The sequence below is a fragment of the Medicago sativa genome, chromosome 5 (genome assembly GCF_051527215.1).
Source record: "Medicago sativa cultivar Bolivia chromosome 5, Bolivia_mono, whole genome shotgun sequence".
In the NCBI taxonomy this organism is placed as follows: Eukaryota; Viridiplantae; Streptophyta; class Magnoliopsida; order Fabales; family Fabaceae; genus Medicago; species Medicago sativa.
Genome location: NC_140753.1, coordinates 60515578 through 60538461, shown reverse-complemented (window position 1 = coordinate 60538461; position 22884 = coordinate 60515578). Strand labels below are relative to the sequence as shown.

The 22884-nt window shown below is 36.5% G+C and overlaps 1 protein-coding gene and 1 long non-coding RNA gene across 2 annotated transcripts in view; one reads left to right on the top strand and one right to left on the bottom strand.

The window, feature by feature from the left end:
- Positions 1-22884, bottom strand: part of LOC146923664 (polyubiquitin-like) — a 97347-nt gene that overhangs the window by 20008 nt on the left and 54455 nt on the right. Inside the window, exon 7 of the mRNA XM_085708815.1 lies at positions 8304-8510. Coding sequence (XP_085564941.1) covers positions 8304-8510 — 207 coding nt within the window. The remainder of the gene's footprint in view (positions 1-8303; positions 8511-22884) is intronic.
- LOC146923668 (uncharacterized) lies at positions 12826-13598 on the top strand. Its single transcript, XR_015009848.1, has 3 exons — positions 12826-12918; positions 13004-13344; positions 13441-13598. It is a non-coding gene; the product is annotated as an uncharacterized LOC146923668 (long non-coding RNA).

Sequence of the window (22884 nt, the reverse complement as noted above, 5' to 3'; positions counted from 1 at the left end):
TAGCTTTAACGCAAGCCCACAAACAGCCTCTAAAATGGCTCCAGAAGCAGTTGCTTCTGAGAAAATCATTTCAGAAAGCCCCCAACACCATATACCTGAACCACAAAAACCTTCACCAGAAAAGACCTCTTCACCTCCTCAACAATCTATTCCACCCCCAACCATTCCTGAACCTTATGTTCCTGGACAATCAATTCCAAAACAAACCGTTCCTGAACACATTGTTCCTGAACAACCAATACTGAATCTATACTAGAACCTGTATCTGAAACTGCTGCTCCTGAACACATTGTTCCTGAGCCAACCCCTGCTTCCATAACTCCTTCACCAGTACAAGTCATCAAGATCACCCACCATACTGGTGTATGTGATATGGACACAGACTCTGAGGATGATCAAGATGATCATGCCTCTGATATGGTAGTTGACCCCACTCCTGACCAACAATCAACTAGCCAATCCTTAACTACAAATGACCAATCATCATCAAACCTACCCATTGTACACTTAGCCCCTCCAAAACCCTCTAAACAACCTTCACCTCCCACCATTTTCCTGGATTCTCAAGTGCTACAAGATGTGTGGGAAGATATTGCTTCTGAAGTTCTCAGACTGATAGCAGGAAGACATGACTTGGGTCATCAAGTTAACTATCAGAAGCAATGGAGAAGGATCAAGGAAAGGGTCATCAACATGATTTTAGCACTGCATGATTCCTGCATTGAGGCTCAAGAGCAAGCCAAGCAGAAGCTGGAAGATTGGTTGAATGGAATGGAAGAGAATACTGGAGATGTAGAAATTCTTGGTACTTGAGTTAAGAACCCACTCAGTATCAGAGGCAGAGAACCTGGTGAATTCATGCCTAAGGATTTGCATCTGATTATCCCTTCTGAGATCCTGGAGAAGAATGATGCACCTGACCTGGCTCTAGCTCAGGAAAACAAGGAGCTCAAAGAAGAAAATGAAAGACTTGAAACAGAGCTACTAGAGCAGAAGCTGAAGATATCAAAATTGGAAGCTGATATGCAAGAAGCCAATATCAGAGAGGACAACTACAGAAAAGATATGGACAAGAAGTATGCTGATGTTCAAGAGCTTCTGAAGAAGATTTTAGAGAAATAAGCCAAACCCATAGTTGCACACTTTTAGCTTATTTTTGTCTCTTTAGGCTTTTAATATTCCATGATCATCTCTGCTTCTAATTCAGTTCTTTTCGCTTCTGATATTATATGCTTCTGAATTCTTCTTGCTTCTGAATATCATTAACTGTTTATATCATGTGTGTTGTTATTTGCTTTGATAATAATGCTTGCTATGCTCTGTTTATTTAATTATTTTTTTAAGATGGTTAATATGCTTTAAAATAATTTGAATTATGCTCTGAACCTTTAATCCTACGTTTTTCTCATCTCTTCTTTTTGTTTATGTCTTTTTGCTAATGACAAAAGGGGGAGTATATGTGATAGTATTTAAAGGCTCTGAGCCCCATTAATAATATTTGAAAATTTTGAAAATTTCTATCCTTTTGTTTTACCTTAAAACGGTGTATCAAAAAGGGGGAGTATCAAATTTCAAATAAAATTAATTGAACCATTCTTCTTATCTATAAGTCAATTCTTTCAATTTTTTTAAGCTCTGGTATTATTGTCCGAAAAATGAATTTAATTAACCTGGATAGAACTTAGGGGGAGCTTACAAACCTCACCTTAAAGACTATCAGACTCAGGGGGCGTTAGAGCTTACAAACCTCAGACTCTGAGCTTACAAACCTCAGAAACCCCAAAGTCAACTCGTTAATTAGATTAACAACAATTGACCAATTTTAAATACTATTGTTTGTCATCATCAAAAAGGGGAAGATTGTTGGAACAAAATGTGTTTAACAATGAACCTTAAAGAGTTTTGATGATAACAAGGTATTAAAAATTGTAAATTGGACTTGCAAATATTTGTTCAAGTGTACAGGACCACAGTTAAAAAGTTACATCATTAATTGGTTCTGAATGAGCAAATAAAGAGCAAAAGAAAATGAAGCTTAGATGCTTCTGAAGGCAATACGCTCCTGAAGACGGAAAGCGCTCCTGAAGTCAAGCTGCTCCTGAAGAGAGTAAAGCGCTCCTGAAGAAATGGTGCTCCTGAAGATTACTGCTTCTGAAGACAAGAGGTCCAGAAGCCACATCATCAAAAGCTGCGTTATCAGAAGATGCATCATCAGAAGCTACCTCATCAGAAGTCATTTCACCAGAAGCTGAAGATCAACTGTATTTGCAAAACATTCAAAGATTGAAGAATCAACACTGCAAAAGCTGTCTATTGGATTCGAAAACATAGCAGAAAATTAATGGAACATTGCAACGGTCATTTCAAAGGTGTTTGAAGGCATGTGCTTGCAATTTGGACGAAAGCGTTGACATTGTACTATTGTACGAACTGTACAACCACCTTCTCCACTACTCTGTTTTGTGTCCACACTACAAGACAAGAAAACAGCTCCAGAATACGACTTCGCCTGCATAGATGTTCCTTTGGATAAGGAATGGATTTCAAATTGGTTCTTCATAGGACAACAACCAAATCAGGCAAAAGATCATTGGTAAAAGATCAAGCTTCAACAACGACTCTTTGATGTGCTGGCAATTTCACAACGTCTCTTTCACACCTCTATATAAAGGAGTGAAGACTTAGAGTTTTGGTAATGTTGAACGAAAGACTCACAACATTTTTACAAGTGCCAAACCTCTGCTGAAATTGTTCTGCATTCACTTAGAATTTCTGTGTCTCAAAGTCATATCTTAGAAATTCTTAAGTCAATTGAGTCTGTATCTGATTTGTATTGTGAGCACCTCTGATTGTATATCAAGTGTTCAACCCTAAACAATTTTCTGTGTAATTTTGTTTAGCTAGAAGTCTCTTGCAGTTGTGCTTGAGCAGGGAAGTCTCTTGATTGTGTTCTTGAGCAAAGGAAGTCTCTTGCTTGTGTGCTTGAGCAAAGGAAGTCTCTTGCTTGTGTGCTTGAGCAATTGTAATCAGATATTACTCTTAGTGAAATCTCCTTGGAAGTGCAAGGAGGACTGGACTACTTCCGGTTTGTGGAAGGAACCAGTATAATTGCTTTGTGTCGTTCTTCTTCTCTCTCTCTGTTTTATTCCGCTGCATTTAGATTCTGATAACCACTTCAGAAGCTGTTTCACTTAGCTTCTGACCAGTGTGTTCAGTTTTTAGGAGAAACGAAGAATTTTCCAAAACACAATTCAACCCCCCTTCTTGTGTTTTTCTTACCTTCATGTTACACGGGTCCTTGTTAGTCGTCACTAGCTCTGGTTTGTGCCTTTTTGGGTGGTTTAGGTGTTTTAGGAGTTTGGAGGGTGTGAGTCCCATTGCGTTGAGCCTTTTCCTTTTGATTTGTTTTTTGTTTAATCTTCGCATGCCATGCTTTCGTCTTACATATTGTTTGCTGGTGTTCGGTGGGCCGGTTCATTTGGCTTCGAGATCGGGAGTCGGGGTCCAGCTGCAATCTCTGTTTTACTTATTTTGGTTTTTCTCTGGTGTACCGGGGGCGATGGGTGCCCTGCTATTTGGTTCTAAAGTCTGGTGGGCCGATCACTTTTGATTCGAGATCGGGAGTCGGTTCTTTGACTAAAGTGGGTTTTTGGGCTTGTATTTTGTGCTCTTTCGGTGGATCAGGGGTCGCGAGGTTGTGGCAGCTGCATGATCCTTAGGTCAGGTTCTTTTCGAAATGTGGCTTAGCTTGGGTGTTGGGGTATTCGGGTTTTATTTTGAGGGTGTTCTTTGGAGGTGAGTAGTGACGATGGGCGGTGGTGTATACCGTGTTTGCAGTGCTTGTTTTCTTTGGAGTCTGTTTTAGGTGTTGATTTGTTTTGGTGGGTTTATTTTCAGGGGTGTTCTTAGGTGGGTATGGTGTACCGTCTATATGCGGCACCATTTGTATCTTGTTTCGTTCATACCCTGCGTCTTGCGGGAATGACGTTTAATAATATTTCCCAATTCAAAAAAAAACTATTTTTTTTCATAAAATTGATCGTTAGTTTATAGATTTAGGAAGAAGGAGTACCGGTACATCACAATTTACGAGTGTACCGTAGAAGTTCCCTATTAATTAATGTTACTATGAGAAATGCTAGCGTCAGATGCCCAAACACACTCCCTTTATCACTCTCTCTCTTATTGGACCACGTCATCCTCCTTTTAAGCATGTTTTTTGGCTACCGGTTGTCCAGGTTACCGTAAAAAAGACTTGCTCAAGTTTTTACCCAGCACCACTACCACGTGAAACTCTCCACCGTTTTTGCAGAAATCATCATCTTCAACCTATCAAACTCAAATACATATATCCTTCCTTAAAACTTCCATTTCCAACTTTTCATTCAATTTTCAATTACTATTTTAGTGTTTCTTTTCTGTTGTTTTGGGATTTCCAATTTTATATTGTTTGAATTTGTGTTTGTGATGACCCGAATCCGTTACAGTCACCGCCGTCAAAAGTCACGACATCCTTTGTGATTATCAATTCTTAGGTGACGGTGGTGACAGGTTTTTTGAAGCGGAGGTGGAGGTTCCGGTGGTGGTGATTGGAATTTCAATAGATTTCAAGGCACAGATAATTAGGATGAATGTTCGTCTTCGTTTCCGTGTACTAAGTTTGATTTCATGGATCAAAGTGTACGTTGATGGTTAAGGAACAAGGTTTCTCCAAGTTTTGTGAAGTTGTAAAAAAATTAAATAAAAAAATTAAAAAATAGAAAAACTTGTCCAACGAGTTAACAGGTAATGGGTTGTAACCAAAAAAAGTTAACAGGTAATGGGTTACGAAAATTTTAAGACGTGGCAGCATACACAAGCGTGTGTTGAATGGCAACTGTTAGAGCGTTTATTTGTAGCATATCTCATGTTACTATTTAATATATTTCTCCATACTTTTTTTAGTTTTTATTTTTTAGTTTTTTGAGTTAAATACATGAGTATCCAATTGTTCACGTATGTAAACACAAGTTAATTACAACAGGTGAGCTGCTTAGTGAAACATCCTATGTGGAGTCTCAAGAGCACTCTTAAGAAGTAAATGAATAATACATTGTTCCCCTTTTATAGTCCTCAAAGTGTTGGTTTAATGGGCCTTTCCCTGATCATTCAAGGCCCATTAAGTTGTGATCCAGAGTCTCCTATTGGTTGTCTGCTTTGAGTACGGTCGCTCGTGGACTAGGAAGCAACTCATCAGTACTAGGCGTGTGGATCAGTTGAGATGTGATGATCGTCCGTACATGACACGTGGTATTAAGTTAAGATGAGATGAGCTGGCTGGCTTGACTTGAACTATCAATCCAGTGTTGACTGAAGACGTACTGAGCTGGCTGGCTTGACTTGAACAATCAAACTAGTGTTGACAGAAGACGTACTGAGCTGACTGACTTGACTTGAACAATCAAACTAGTGTTGACTGAAGACGTGCTGAGCTGACTGGCTTGACTTGAACAATCAAATGGAAATGGTCTACCCACGTCAGTCCACCAATCATATTCTATTATATTGTCCCTTCAAAAATATTATATGATTACTATTCCTAGCGGAAAGACACACTAATATTATATTATTATATTATATTACCGTCTATCCATTTTTTTTTCTTGTATTTCGTTTTATATATCTTCTCATATTACTCTCTCCGATTCTATTTATAAGAAAAAGTTGGGTCATCAAAACTTAATATGTTGTCCAAATTTTAAACTATCAATTTTTGTTGATCCAATTTTCTCTTGTAAATTATATATATAGAAGAGATTCATTGACTCAAAGAGTAACTCAATAGAGTTACTTCAAATCTTCACCCTCCATTTGATTTTAATCCGACGGGTGCTAATATGGTTTTAATTACTACTCATGTGACCCTTTTTATGTCTCATTTCTCCTAAACATTCTTCTCCTTATTTCCCAGAAAACTCATTTCTCCTAAACATTCTTCTCTTTATTTCCCAGAAAACTTAGACGCAGGTTGCTGATATGGCTGATACCCAACTCCATTCATTCACATTGTGCTTATCCAATCAAAATTTTTCATGGCATCAATATTTCTTTTATTTGGATACAAATCAGATATTCCATCAATTTCGACAATCATGGGTTCCATTTTCTTCTATCAATTTCTAGATTATAGATTTTATGTGTATTTGATAGAAAGATCACTCCATGAGCAATCTGATTAGAAACAAGAACAACACCATGATCGGTTTATTTATTCTTGAAAATTGGAGGTTTAATTAACCACGAATTGGAAGTTAAACAATCTAAAACATGAATTGTGTCTAAATTAAAGATCCATTTTTTTGTTTCTAAATAATTGCAGGGAAATTAGAAGAAAATAAAAAACAAATGAAAACTAAAATTTATTACTAGAACTCATGCATGAATGAAAACGGGTGATGATAGCATCCAAAAAATGAGAGTGAAACGAGGGAGGAGTTGGATTTTTCGTCAAATGCAGAAAGAAAAAAAAACACAAAGGTATGGAAGAGAAATAGTGTGGGAGAGCGTAATTTAGGGTTCTCTTTAGATGATTAATAATTAATTTGAACCATTAGATTAAAACTAAATGAAGGGATTAAGATTTGGAGTAACTCAATACACTTACGCTTGAAGTCAATGGATCCCTTCTCTTTTTAAGTAGTTTAACGACCATTATTTCACATCTTAAAATAAACAAGTGGATAATTTCGGGTTTGAAATCTCGACCTATACATATTTTAATGTCTATGCCAACTAAGATATTCTTATGACTATTATTTCACATCTTAAAATAAACAAGTGGATAATTTCGGGTTTGAAATCTCGACCTATACATATTTTAATGTCTATGCCAACTAAGATATTCTTATGACTATTCTATTAGTATTGTCATCAAGGATGAATGGGAAGTTGTATATATAGACAACTAAGTCCTTTAGCTACAAACAATTGAGCTATATAGCTCAATTGTCTGTAGCTAAAGGACTTAGGCTCATTATGCTCAATTATCTGTAGACAAAGGTTCATTGGTATTCTGGCCGTCTGTAATTGTATGTAGCTACGATTTTGTTTGTAGCTAAAAGCTAAACAAGAAAATGAAATTTTTTGACGTCTGTCTACAGACTACACTTGTATATGTTACTAAACATTGTAAATATTCATTTAATTTTTATTTGTAATCTGATTAGTAAGTTATCCACAATATTGATACTTCAATTAATTTCTAAATTAAGTTTACTAAAACATGGTAAATATGTTAAGAATATAGCCCATGAAAAGGAAATAGATGAAACACATCATAACACCTAATTACAAACAATTTTTTGGATAAGTAGATTTGATAACAAATACATCTAAAGATAATGTTTTTTTTAACTCAAATGAGGTGTAGATTGTGAACCAACTATAACTGCAACACTATAACATCAAGCATCAGTGGGAATGAAGCAATAGGATCAGAGTAGTGAATGAAAAGATCGAACCTAGCATTCCACAACGTCTGATCGCGTCAGTGGCTGCAGATGGTTGTGAGGAGACGAAAGATATCATGATTGTACCAGCATACATGGAGGCTACATGGCAGTGGTGAGGTTTGGATTGTTGAATAAAGGAACAGACGTTTTGACCTTGGTTTGCTTCTTTGTATTTTAAGTTTACAAAAACATGTATTCACTAGAATAGAATTAAAGTTCCCTCCCTCCCTTGAAGAAATCATCATCACCATGTGAAAGAAAGTATCATAAAATTATTTAAGGATGACAAATAACAATTCAACAGTTTTGTCAAGGTTTATGAGGCCTAAGACCTCATAATCATCATCAGCGAGAAATTAAAACGTGTAGATGTTTGCAACTGAATTTCATAGCGTTGATGTTTTCACTTAGACAACAACAAGTAACTCGAATGATGTCTCCTAAGACCTAAGCTGGACTAATAGATAAAGAATTCAATAATGTTTGCAAAGAATCTTTCATGAATTCAAACATGTTAACTAGAATATTCCTAATCACTTTTTGTCAACGTCAATTGCAGGAGTGATCAAATGTATCCATGCGAAACTAAGTCTACCATTTTAGCTAAAGTTTGAAAACTGAATCTATTTAAAAAAAAAACCATCCATGATAAAAAAAGAAAAAAAAAACCATTTTACAGCTCAGGAAAATAAAAAGGAAAAATTCAAATCCTTAAAAAAAAAAATGCAAAAGTCAAGGACTCCATGATAACAATAATGTATTATTTATCTAGCTATAGGTTGAGTGGTTGTCTTCATAATGAGGGTCGCCGACGAGGTAAAGGATGGACTTATCTTGGATGTCGTAATCATCAATGGTGTGGCGGTCATCTAGTTGCTTATTTGCAAGGAACAAATAATGCTGGTGCAATATGAACCATTCCTTGTCACAAATTTTTGCTTTCACGCTGGCCACCGTATCCGAACTCTCCACCTTCAAAGGGATAATCTTTTCAGTCAAGGTTTGCACGAAGATTTGCATCTACACCACAATTACCAACAAAACTAATCTATAATAATAAATAACACCAGAAAAAAAACTAAAACATGTTACAATCTTTTTAGTCATTTGAAAAAATAAATGAATTTGATATAAAATGATAGAGTTAAAATTCGAAAGGAAAATGAAAATATCAAGACTTTAATTGAGAAGAACAAGTGAGGTAAAGAAAAGGAGATGGATACCTTGGGGGTTATGCAAATTTCTAACTTGAGTGGTTCCGAAAAACCAAATTGAATTAAAAGGAACTCTGATGAAAGAGTTTCTAAAGAAACTCGTTGGACATTCTTCGAAAAACTATGAAACTTTGCACTGGATTTTTGGGACCTAGCCAAAATATCATAATAGTAGCATGGTTCAGAAGAGTTGGGAGGACCAATGCAGCTAATATTGACTGCATTTCCCACACTCTCAGTTCTATTATTTAGAATGAACAATTTCCCAACACTGTTCTCTTGAAGAATAATGGCTTCATCATTAAACTTCAAGGTGACAAAAACGGGGCTACCATATGAAAATTGGGCTCGAGAATCCTTGTGCATATGGCTAAAATGGTTAGATAACACTTTAGATGACGCAGCAAAGTCACAACCTAAAATGGGGCAGTAACATGGCACATAGATGCATTCTTCTTCATGCTTCCTCTTTCCACTATAAGTTATTCTCTCCTTGCAACCGTGTTTTATATTCAGACATGATATTTTGATAGATTGCAATAGATTCTCAATGGCTCTGGATCGTTTCAAGGTAATGCCTGTATAACATTTTTGACATCTGTTCCCATGTTTAGAACAGCAGGTAGAGCAAACAACATGACCATTATCACACTGAATTGCGACATACAAGAAAATCATCAAGTTAGATTTGGAAACATTTGCTAGAATAAAATTAATTAAAATAAAGAGATTTTCTTGCAATAGCAAGCCATGCAGTAAAAGTATAACCAACTCAATTTTAATTTTTTTCCCTTAAATGGGAGGATTAATGTTAGTTGTTAATTATTATTTTTGTTATGAGGGAGAGCTCCGTATCAATAGGGGTGTAAAAGGATCAGGCCGGACCAGGCTTTATAAAGCCTAAGTCTGGCCTACTACAAAAACTATAGGCCTCGAGTCTAGCCTATTGTCTGTCATAGACTCGTTTTTAAGGCATGTTCCGACAATTTTAAAGGTTTGGTAAAGTCTGAATATAAATCAACTACTAAATAGGTCAAATCTTATGAAGATCTAAACACACCAACAAGTCTGCTACTAAATAATCAAATCCTAAGAAGACCTAATCACACCAACGGCCTTCGACTAAAAAACCAAATCATATGAGGGCCTTAATTTATGAAGAAAACTTCAACGGTAGCAAAGTGAAAGATACATTATATATATATATATATATATATATATATATATATATATATATATATATATATATATATATATATATATATATATATATATATATATATATATAGGTGTTGTTAACTTGCACCCACCTAAAAACACTAAGGAGCAAGTTAACAAGCTGCACCTACTTGTACTTTACTAAAACACCATTTTGTCTCTATTAAACTTTATTTTAATTAAAAGGACATTTTTGTAAATAGCATAAATAATATTTGTTTATAATAGAAAAACATGGGTGTTTTGGTAAATAACTAGTAGGTGCAACTTGTTAACTTGCACCTTAGTGTTTTTAGGTGGGTGCAAGTTAACAGTGGGGGCTGTTAACTTTACTAAAACACCTTTTTGTCTCTATTAAACTTTATTTTAATTAAAATGACATTTTTGTAAATAGCATAAATAATATTTGTTTATAATAAAAAAACATGGGTGTTTTGGTAAATAACTAGTAGGTGCAGCTTGTTAACTTGCACCTTAGTGTTTTTAGGTCGGTGCAAGTTAACAGCCCCATATATATATATATATATATAGACACACACACACACACACACACACACACACACACACATACCGGTCTGGCAGGCCTAATATACTTTTTGTAAGCATTGGGCATGTCTATTTAATTAAATAGACTTTACAAAAAGCATGAGCATATCCTTGTTATCAAACAGGCCGAATTGGGTTAGGCTTTAAATAGGTCATGGCGTCGACCTCTACGAAAGGTCGGCATGTTTCCGTCCGTACTTATCACTTAAACCCTATGTTCCGCACTCATTCTACCAAACCATGATATCATTGCTATGTGTTGAAATATTATTTAGGAAAAGTACATCATATAATAATGTGTTTAAAAGTGTTTTTTTTCCAACAAAGGTCTTTTAAATCTTATTGTTACCATTTTCACATATATTCAATAACAAAAATACACGTGAATTGTACTCATTTTCAATTAGAAATTTGAATTCAGCTTTTTATCACTTAAACCCTATGTTCCTCACTCATTCTACCAAACCACAATATCATTGCTATGTGTTGAAAAATTATTTAGGAAAAGTACATCATATAATAATGTGTTTAAAAGTGTTTTTTTACCGTCTTTTAAATCTTATTGTTACCATTTTCACATATTCAATAACAAAAATACACGTGAATTGTACTCATTTTCAATTAGAAATTTGAATTCAGCTTTTTGAGTTTAGAAAACTAAACATGTTTAGGAGTATCGCATTGGCAAAAAAATCACCAATGTTGTGAGTTATCTAACATGTGTCGTAGCGTATGTATGAGTATTGAGACACATAGGCTAAGGCTACCCACCCATGGGATCGAATCAAACAAATAAATTTAATCATTCTACATGATTCTCAAAAATTTTCCCTCAAAATATGAAAGGAGTATCTGTATCACAATCAATCACCACAAAATATGACAACAAATTAATATTGATTAACAATTGACATGCATACCTCGAACACGGATAGTCAATGGTGCAAAACAAATGCAGCAATCAAACGCATGAGGGTCGGAAATCATCAAAGAATCAGAAGTCTCCTCACAGTCGTTGGCATGTGCCACCATTACACGGTGATTTGGCTATAAAATTGATATTAAGAAGAAAAAAAAGTATTATATATAACTACATTACACCATTACAACTTTATTATTATATAATCAAAAACAAAAAGGGGAGGGGTAATACCTCTTTGAACATCTTTTGTTGATTCAAACTCTAAAAATGTTTCCTCATATAACTTCGTTAATGCAATTAAAGACGTATTAAATGCTAATCAATTCATTCAACAATCCCCTACACTAATTGCTAATCAAAAAAATCATAAACATCCATTAAAACGAACTTATATCAATTGGTCACGAAAAATAAAAGCTAGACTTGCTTGGCTACCATGTTTGCCCTAATTCACCCTATCCTTTATTATAAAAGCTAGAGTTGACAAGCTATCATGTTTGCCCTAATCACCCCCTCTTTTTCCCTCCTAAGCAATTATATGATCTTAGCCGTTGATGCGAATTCCTTGCTAATCTAATCTCAGCCGTTGATTCAAATGATATGTTTCAAACTACTCATTTCCTATCTCATACAGATGCGTCATAATGTCGATTAAAATCGTAGTTAATGCCAATCAAATCACCCTAACTCCAAACGATTAGTAAACTTTTCTATTCAGGGAATCATATCGTATGTATTCATTTAGCGAATAAAATCGTAACTACTCATTTCCTATCTCATACAAATGTGTCATAATGTCCATTAAAATCGTAGTTAATGCCAATCAAATCACCATAACTCCCAACGATTAGTAAACTTTTCTATTTAGGGAATCATATCGTATGTATTCATTTAGCAAATAAAATCGTAGTTAATGCCAATTAGTGCCCTAATCACCCCTTTTTTTCCCTCCTAATCAATTATATGATCGCTGTCATTGATGTATTCATTAATCAATGCAAATAATGCAAATAAAATCGTAACTACTCATTTCCTATCTCATACAGATGCGTCATAATGTCCATTAAAATCGTAGTTAATGCCAATCAAATCACTATAACTCTCAACGATTAGTAAACTTTTCTATTTAGGGAATCATATCGTATGTATTCATTTAGCGAATAAAATCGTAGTTAATGCCAATTAGTGCCCTAATCACCCCCTTTTTTCCCTCCTAATCAATTATATGATCGATGCCTTTGATGTATTCATTGTTGGTTACCGTGGTTGATGGAAAACTATCTTGCAAAAGATGCAAGGAATGCAAAAGCGTTGTTCCGAGGTAAATATGCCGCTTTTTATATGAAACATATCAAATCAAATAATTAAATTGGATTATAACTGATATCATTAATCAATCCATTGTAGGTTCAAGTTGCATGTCATTGTCATGAATGATTCTGGCTCGACAACATTTGTTCTCTTTGATCGTATTGTCACCCAGTTCATAGGAAGGAATGTCCAAGACTTGATTGCAGAAATTAACAAGGTTGCTTTCTTATTCTTAGTTTTATATTTTATATGCAGATTCAAGTCAACACTAATCACTACAAACTCCCATTTGCTTGGTGCAGCCTGAGAACAAGTCAATTGGTTATCCTATTGATTTCAACTTTTTTGTGGACAAAAAAATGCTCTTTAAGGTGGAGGTTAGTGATGGTAATATCAATAGGAAGTGGAGGAACTATGGTGTCAAAAGTGCTACTGATGATGTTGAAGTCATCAATGAATTCATCAAGAAATACAATCTCAAGGTTTTTTTTTTGTTTATATTTTTTTGTACTATCATATCGGTATGGATTCTTGCGCATGCCGTTATATATTAGAATTTTGACACGGAAGAAATTCAACTGATGATGATGGTGTTGATAAGGAATTAGAGTTGACTGCGCTGGGTAGTGATGCCAATAATTTGGTGATAAATTTATAAGCAGACTAATTGATCTTATGCTTTTTTAGCATTCTGATGGCCGAATTATATCATCCTGATATGCCTTTATTCTCCTTTTAGGATTTGGCTGAGTTAGATGATTCTTGCAGCAACTCCAACAAACTGGGAACTCCGTCAACCACATCTGAAAGAAAGAGATCTTCTGATGGTAATACTTCAGCTGGAGGTGGTGTCATAGAAATTGGGGAGGAATCTATAACCAAACCAACTAAAATGGTTCGTGTTAAAGTTCAGCCAAAAGAAAAATAGTGAGTTTCTCTTCAGCGGTCTTTTCTGCGTTTCTCTGCGAAATAATGAGTTAAACCTTCAGACAAATATTGAGTTTCTATGAAAGTTGAACAATTTTAATCTGCTTTCTTTTTTGCGTTTTTCTACTTAGATTGAGTATTTATCTTTTTCGTTTATGGTTTTGTAATCCAAACAGCATCTATGGAGTATATTTACAATTCTGCATTTCTAGCAACCAAATTTATCTAGCAACAATTCTGTTTCAAGTTATATTTACCGAATTTATCAAGTAATATATATGATCTGTTAATAGGTCAAAAATGGCATGGATCCAATTTAAAATTTACAGTTAGGCTATAACTATGAAAATATATATTATTCGAAGCATATTTCAACTCGACGACTAAGGATTTGTAGATGCTCACTTTTTAGTAGTAGTTTCTGAAGTCTAATATTTTTGAAATACATACAATATCGTATTATTAGCATGTCAAAACTTTTACAGATCCCTGAAACAATCACATCTATATGAAAATCAATCGTTTTTTCATAACGTAAACTTTTAAACATTTCAGTCACTTTTGCGCAATCACAACTATATGAAAATTAATCGTTTTGCATATATCCACTCTCAGGTGGGGTGTACTACAGATACCTTTGTCAACATGCTGCAGGTTTCAAAGATGATTTCTGTAGTATTTCCTTCCCACGAACATATAACTGACTACTACGTTTTAAATGTATAGTTTTTTTTTCATATAATGTCACAAGAAATTTATAGAATCCTCCTAACCGTTTTCTTATGACTTTACAAAGCAATACGCGGTTAAAACTTTTAATTAGTAGGAATTACTACCAATTGATTTACAGTGATCATTTACATTAAAAACTTTCTATAAAGCCATACGCGGTACAAGTGAGAATTTCCATGAATTATTTCTTATGACTTTACAAAGCAATACGCGGTTAATGCTTTTAATTGCTGCAATTAATAGGAATTACTACCGTTTGATTTACAAGAGCCATTTACATTAAAAACTTTCTATAAATCAATGCGCGGTGCAAGAGTGAATGTCCATGAATTAACGTTGTGAGTATTTACAAAGCAATACGCGGTTAAGGCTATTAATTGTTGCAATTAATAGGAATTAATACCAATTGATTTACAATTGTCATTTACATTAAAAACTTTCTATAAAGAGTTGTCTTCTCCCTATAACTTTGTGCAGATTTTCGATTCAAAGGGTGCGATATTCGGCGATGTACGCGTAAGTGAGTTTCTATTTATATATTGAGGTCATATTTATACATTTAGCCAAACCTATTGGCGCTATATAATATATATTTTAATTTTTTTGTTGTTTTGTTTTTTTTCAATTCCAGTGATTTATACGATTGAGTTTCAAACCTTTTTGTTATGTATGCTACCATTTCATTTTGTTATGTATGATATAAAACTTCTATCGCAAATGTATGGTTACATTATTTTTATTGTTCCGATCAACTTTTACGTGGTTGGACCCGTGCGGTAGCACGGGTCATTGGTCTAGTTAATCCTAAAAAATAGTTTTAAAAAAACGTATATATGGTTTAATTAGATTTAAACCAATCCTACAAAAATCCCTTTCAAATTCCCCAAAAAAAACATTCAAATCGATCCTAATAAATTTATTCAAGCCAATCCTAATTGATGGGTATAATTTTAGAAGTTTATTTATTGACCGTAATTGATGTGTTTAATTAGGATTAGCATGTGTATGAAAAGAGTCTGACCAAAAACAAATAATGTGGGTAACCCGCGGTGCGCGCAGTTTGGTTTGGTTTGGTTTAATTAGTCATCTGAACTGCAAGATAAAAATGCATGCGGTTTGGTTTGATTCGGTTGACTTTTAAAATACAATCCGAATAAAGTTAAAAGCAAATGTTAACTTGTGCCCTCAAGGGCACATGTTAAGGAACTCATTATAGAAATATACATATTAAAAGTCGTGTAGTCAACTTCTTAAAAGTTAAAATATTATGTTTTTCAATGCAAAATTACTCTTTTAGGTTCCTTACCATGTGTCTTTAGGGCGCAAGTTAACATTACCCAAAGTTAAAAGGTTAAAACGCAACATATTTTCATTAATCTTTCCAACAATGTTTTAAATTTCATACAACATTACAATTTAATTTTATTTAACAATGTTCGCAACTACATAGATCAAATTAAAAACGTGGACAAAAAGTAATATTATTTTGTAAGAAATGCAAAAAAATATGATTTTATATTTCTCTAAAAGGTCAAGTAGCACATAAATATATTTTATAAGTAAAAAGCAAAGAAAAAACTTAACAAGAGAAAATATATGTCATTTTATAAAATTTTCCATTGAGTTTATTTGAGTATTGGTCAAATTAACATATGTTTAATTAGTATTTTTCTTATGTTGCGGTTTAGTTTGGATTGGTTCTATTAGTAAGATAAAAACCGCAAATCAAACCAAAACATGCGGTTGAGTAAAAAAAATAATCCGAATACATCCGAACCAAATTCGGTTTGGGTTGGTTCAGTTTGCGGTTTTTCTATTGAATTGGTTCAGGTTTGAACACCCCTATGTAACCTTAGATGTATTAATGAAAATATAGTGGTTGCTCAAAAATGATTCATAGCATGAATAAATCAACTTGTAAAATGGGTTGTTTTACTATTAAGGTGGATCTTGCTGAGGCTTATGATATGTTGAGTTGGAACTTTATGCACGAGAATCTTATTGAAGTTGCTTTTCCAATGGAAATAATTAATGTTATTATGGCTTATGTCAAGACAAGGAGGACTAATGTGAGATGGAATGATGCAAGAGCTTATTTGTTTTCCTTCCCCAAAGAAAGGTTTCAGACATGGAGATCCCATTTCACCTTACTTGTTTGTCATATGTATGGATAAATTGTCTCACCTTATTTCTGATGTGGTGAATGAAAGGGATTGATTAGCTACGAAAGCAGAAAGAATAGGTCTTATGATATCTCAAATTGTTGTCTGTCAAATAAGCCATAATTCCCTTCGGATCCGCTTATTTGAATCCCACTTACTCCAACACTCCCAATGTGGGGGGGGGGGGGGGGGGGGCTTTACAATATTTCATCCCATCCAACACATAAGAAACTGGCATGCCTTACTAGTCACCTCACAGTAAGGCATATGCCTTACTAGCGACGATTCCTCATATTCCCCACACAAAACATATGAAATAGGCACCTCCTCTGGGAGAACATTCCTCAAGCCAAATTCCTCCTACTGGGGATACTATCTACAAGAGCTCTCCATGAAAAAACCACTACTTTCGGTAGAGCCAGGCTTTTCCATAAACTAGCAAAGACCTTCTTCTCATTCTCACTCCAAACTTCGTCAAACAACATCAACCCTTCCAACTTAACATAAGATGATTTTATTGAAAAACAACCCCCATCCTCCAATTCCACTCATCCTCCAAATGGGACGAAACGAAGCCATCCAAATCCTAAATCAAATTATGTAATAATTGCTCCTCTCAAGCGAATAATTGTTTTATCCATCCAAAATTCCACTCCATTGAGCTGCCATTATCTTCCAACATCTCTCCCATCCACCATAGCCTCTTGTTGATTAGAGATAAAAAATAATCTATTTCAAATTGGACATATACCTTATGATGGAGGCTCCTCGTTGACTATCTATGAATGGTGTCCCGCAAAAATTAGCTTGTATAGTTTGTTTGATTATGTTAGTGTAACACCTCATTTTTTTTTTTTTTGGTTACAAAGCTAAGATTAAAAAACAAACAGAAAAAGAAGAAAGAAGGAACAGAAAAAAGACTAAGCTCTTAGGAAGCAAGTTCCCATAGCATCAATTCTAATCTTGTCGACAAGATCATGAGGAGGGGTCTGATGCTCCAAGAATCCTATAGATGATGAAGCTCCGATCTTGGCCAAGAAATCAGCGCAATGATTTCCTTCTCTGAGCGTGTGAACGACGGTGAAATTGTTGGAAGCTATGATATCCTTTATATCTTGAATAAGCACCGCATAGGAATGGAACTTAGAAACCTCTCCTGAAATGAGACTAACTGAAAGTTGAGAGTTAGAGTAACACACTAACTCCTCAATTCCCATTTCCACTGCTAGCTGAATACCTTTGTAGATTGCTATGAGTTCGGCTTGGAGAATGCAGCTAGAGTTCTCGATGAAACCTGAGAAGCCACGCAGAAACAGCCCTGCATTGTTGCGAATCAAACCTCCATAACCAGCTCGGATTGGATTGCCAAGGCAGCTGCCATCTACATTGAGAATGTGGCAGCTGTAGTTGCTGCTATTCCATCTAATCCAGCGGTTTTCTGTTGCTGAAATGTTTGCGGTCTGGAAACTCCTAGTGATTGTTTCAATTGAGTTTTGTATGTTGAAGCTCAAACGCGTGAGGGACTAGGCTTCATTGTTGAAAAACATTTGATTGCGATGCCGCCAAATCCACCAAAGACAAACAAGGAAAGTGGTAGAACGAGGACTGTTTGCTCCATTCCTTATCCAATCTCGCGGACTGTTGGTAGAGAAGAAGATTGTGTCATTGAAATCGAACTTGTGCCAGATTACTTTTGAATAATTGCAGTCCCGAATACAATGCAAGAAGGATTCTTCATCTTCCCCGCATCTTCCACAAATAGCAGATCCAGCGATGTTTCGATGATGAAGCAAGGCTAACATTGGAACTGCTTCATGAAGAGCCATCCAAAGAAAGAACTTATATTTCTCCGGAACTGTTAATTTCCAAATCCAGGACCACGAATTACTTGAAGTTGCGGTGTTGGCTGATTCCGTGGAAGAGAGAAGCCAGGAGTATCCGCTTTTTGTCGAGTAAACACCGTTTTTATTATGGCTCCAAATGAAGGCATCTTCAACGGTTGCATTGAACTTAGCTTGAAAATTATTAATTGTATCAGCTATCGGGTGAGGGAGAGTAGTGTAGAGGGAATCAGTGTGTTGGCCATCGAAGCCTATCACCTCTCTAACCGTTAGGTGACTATCACGAATGTCAATAACAGGAACCAATGAACCAAGGGGGCCATGGGGACACCAATTGCTGAACCAGAAAGAGGAAGAGCCCGAACCTGGACGCCAAGAATAGCCATTTTTGAAAATGTCTTTTGCACGAATTATAGATGCCCAAGAGGGCGAACTCCTGCTTGATGCGGTCGCATGAAGGACTTGATGACCTGCTGAATATTTATCTGAAAGAAGGTTCACCCATAACTTATTTGTGGACTGTACCATATCCCAAACTAACTTTCCAAGGAGGCAAGTGTTAGCATTTCGAGCCGTTCTAATACCCAGACCACCATAACACCTTGGGCTAGTGATTTTCTTCCAACTTACCAAGTGAAAACCCTTGTTACCAGACCCGCGCCAAATAAAATTGCGAGTAGTTTGATCAATGGAATCACAAATGTTCTGGGGGAGCCAATTAATTTGCATGTAGTAGGAAGGGATGGAAGAAAGAACAGATGTAGCTAGAGCAAGTCTACCTGTTCTGTTGAGAAGACGGTTTTTCCAAGTAGCCAGCCTAGTTTGCATTTTTTCAATGATGAAGTTGAAATCGGTTCTTTTGGGGTGGCCCTTAAGCATAGGAAAGCCCAGGTACTTGCCAAGAGATGTTGTGCTTCTGATGCCAGTTATTGATGTGAAATTGTTGATTTTTTCCTGCGGTATCCCTGAAGAATAGAATGCTCTAGACTTGGAAATATTAATCTTCAAACATGAAGCCCTGGTAAATCTATCAAATAAATCAGTGATGAAATGAAATTGAGAGTTATTTGCCTTGGTGAAAAGAAGCACATCATCTGCAAAGAGAAGGTGAGATATCCGGGGTCCTCCATTAGTGATGTGAATAGGTTCCCAGTTTCCATGATGCACAACATTGTTAATAGCTATAGAGAGCTTCTCCATGCAAAGGATGAAAAGGTAAGGGGAGAGCGGATCACCTTGTCGGAGGCCATGAGTAGGCTTGAAAGAGGGCAATTTGTTACCGTTCAATAAAATAGAGAGAGTGGATGACGTGACACAGTGCATGATAAGCTTGATGGTGATGTCTGGAAATCCGAACTCATGAAGGCAAGAATTAAGGAATTCCCATCTGACATTATCAAAAGTTTTTTCTAAATCGAGCTTGAAAGCAACATGGCCCTTTTTCTTCTTAGATCTCCTCATAAAATGAATAATTTCCCGCAAAACAATTGAATTATCAGAAGTTCCCCTACCAGGCAGGAAGCTGCTTTGATAGGGGCCAATCAAATTATTGAGAATAGGTCTAAGTCGGTGCACAAGAACTTTAATAATGATCTTGTAAATTATGTTGCAGAGGCTGATGGGTCTAAAATCTTTATAAGTGTTTGGGTGATCAATTTTGGGAATGAGTGCAATGAGAGTGCTTGAAATCTCCGGGTCAAAGTAACCTGTGTGGAAGGCTGAGTGGACCATATGGAAAATGTCATCTCCAACTATATGCCAATATTGTTTGAAAAATATGCAATGAAAACCGTCGGGGCCAGGAGCTTTGTAGGGTTTCATGGAGTTGAGGGCAGCAAAAACTTCATTTTTAGTGACAGGTTTGGTAAGGGAGAGTTTGTCAGTGTCATCAATGGAAGGGGGCGGCATCAAGGAAGGCGGCGTTGGTGGGAGGATGATGACCACCGAAAAAAAATTTGAAGTAATTTTGAGCTTCTTCTTGGAGGATGGAGCTATCTGAGGTCCATGTGCCATTGGGAAGTTGAAGCCTATGAATTCTATTTTTCTTCCTTCTAATGATGGTTTGGGCATGGAAGAAGGAGCTGTTTTTGTCACCAAATTTAACCCATTGCTCTCTTGATTTTTGATACCAAAGCATTTCTTCCTGAAAGAGGATATGATTGTATTCTTGTTGCAATTCCTTTTCAAGGAGAGTGTGGCGAGAAGAATCAACTCTTTCTAGATAGCTTTGTACACCTTTGAGTCTATTTTCAATATGCTTCTTCCTTTTGAAAATATTGCCAAAGACTTCATGATTAAAAGTGATGGATTTCTTTTGAACATTAGCTAGAGCCGCGGTAATGTTGTTGTTTTGAGGAGTCCAAGAGCTTTTTACCAATTCTGCATATCCATTATGATCAATCCAAGCTGCTTCAAAGCGGAAGGGCCTTGGCCCTCTGGCTAAAGGGAGGCCACCAAAACGGAGGAGGAGAGGGTTATGATCAGAGTGGAGTCTGCAGAGAACCTCAACAAAAGCTTCAGGGAAGGAAACACGCCATTCAACATTAGCAATGCTTCGGTCAAGTTTTTTGGAAAGGATGCGAATGCCATTGTTGTTGCGGTGCCAAGTGAAATGACCACCTGAGGTTGTGAGGTAAGGAGGTTGCAATTGTTCATGAAGTGGGAGAGGAGAGCAGCTCGATTATAGTGAAATATACCACCTCTTTGGTCACTAGGGAGAAGAGTTTCATTAAAATCACCTAAGAGCATCCAAGGGATATCGATGGTTTCGCCGATGTTTGCGAGGTAGCTCCAAAGGTTGGGGCGCTGAGTATGATTGGGGCTGGCATAGATGCAAGTGCATGCAGTGGAGACATTTCCATGGCTAATATTGATAGTTATGGAGAATTGGTTGGAGTCAAGGACGGTGGCAGTGATGTTACTAGCAGAATGTTGAAGGAGCCAAATTCCTCCAGAGTGACCGTTAGCTTCAATAATATGAACCTGGGTGTATCCCATATTAGACCAAAAGACAGAGAGTTTCGTAAACGGGACATGAGTTTCAAGAATAGCCATAAAAGTAGGTTGATGCTTACGAATCAATTCTTTCAAATGTCTTCTTGCGTTACTACTGAGAGCCCCTCTGATGTTCCAAGAGAGGAATGAGGTATCGAAAAGAGCTTCCATGATAACAACAAGAAAGAAAGGCCGAGAGGGAGGGGGGCTAAGTTACCATATCTTCTTCAATGAAGTCTTGTCTGTCTGTGTTGCTTTTCATTTGATCATCACTATGACTTGGCATTGTCTGGTTGGGCTCATGGTTAGTAACAAAATTATTGGTTGGGGAGATGTTGTAGTTGTTACTGTTTTTATCTAGCTCCTGGACGTTGGGAATTTGCGTGGTGGAGTTGGATTCAATTGTTGGGCTGGGGTCAGTATTATTTTCGTTGGTATTGGCTTGGTTTGGAGACAATTTAGTTAAGAGTGTTTCCATGTGTGTAACTGTTTGGTGTGGTGTCTTGGCAGGCTTGGTTTTCCGTGCTGGTCCAATGAGGGGAGGGTCAACAGTTGGGTCAAAAGTTTGGTCATGATGGCCATCATCACTGCGCCGTCTTTTTGTTTCTTGCTTGCTTGAACTAGCGCGTGGAATGGCTATTGATTTAGGGCGTGGGGAATACTTTGTGGTGTGTGGGCCAGGCTTGGTTTTGTGTGAGGAATTTGAGAGTACACTGTAACGGTTGTTGCTATTGTTACCGGCTTTAGCTGAAAACGAGGTTGAATTAATTGGCAATTTCTTTTTTCTTGTTACCAATAGCCAATCCCCATGAAGATCCTTATTTCCCTCATTATTACTAATTACTTTTCCATTATCTCCCTCATTATTACGTGACAAAATAATAGGAGAAGTAATTGTGCTATTACCGTTTTCATAGGTCTGCATTGAATGCGTTTGAATGTGCTGAACCGGTCCTTGGCAATCTTCTGGATTGCTAGCGGCAGATGGTTTTTCAGACGGCGGTGATTGGATTACGGAGGCCGCTGTTGTGGTGCAGTTTCGCCCTAAATGTCCGTAGCAACCGCAGTTGGTACAAATCAGATGCAGACCCTCGTATTGGACTTTATACCAATGGCCATTCACCCAAATCTTTCCTATAATTGGGACAGTGAGGTCAATTTCGACGCAGACTCTTGCGAATTTACCTCTTTCGACTTTTAGAGTGTTTGAATCAACTTTGATTGGACGTCCGATCGCAGAAGCCATGGCTAGTAGGAAGCTCTCATCATAGTAAACAAGGTTCAGCCCTGGAAAACGAACCCAAACAATAGTGCGATCTACTTTGGCATCTGGGGAGGCGAATTCAGGAGACCAGTGTGATATTGCAAGACAGTGATCAAATATGAGCCATGGACCACCGGTGATAACTTTTTCCTTGTCGGCTGCCAAATCAAACTTCACCATATAGAAACCATTGTCATTATCCATGATTTCAAACCCTCCTTGTAGCTTCCAGATTTTTTGTAAACGATCTCTCATTGTGTTGT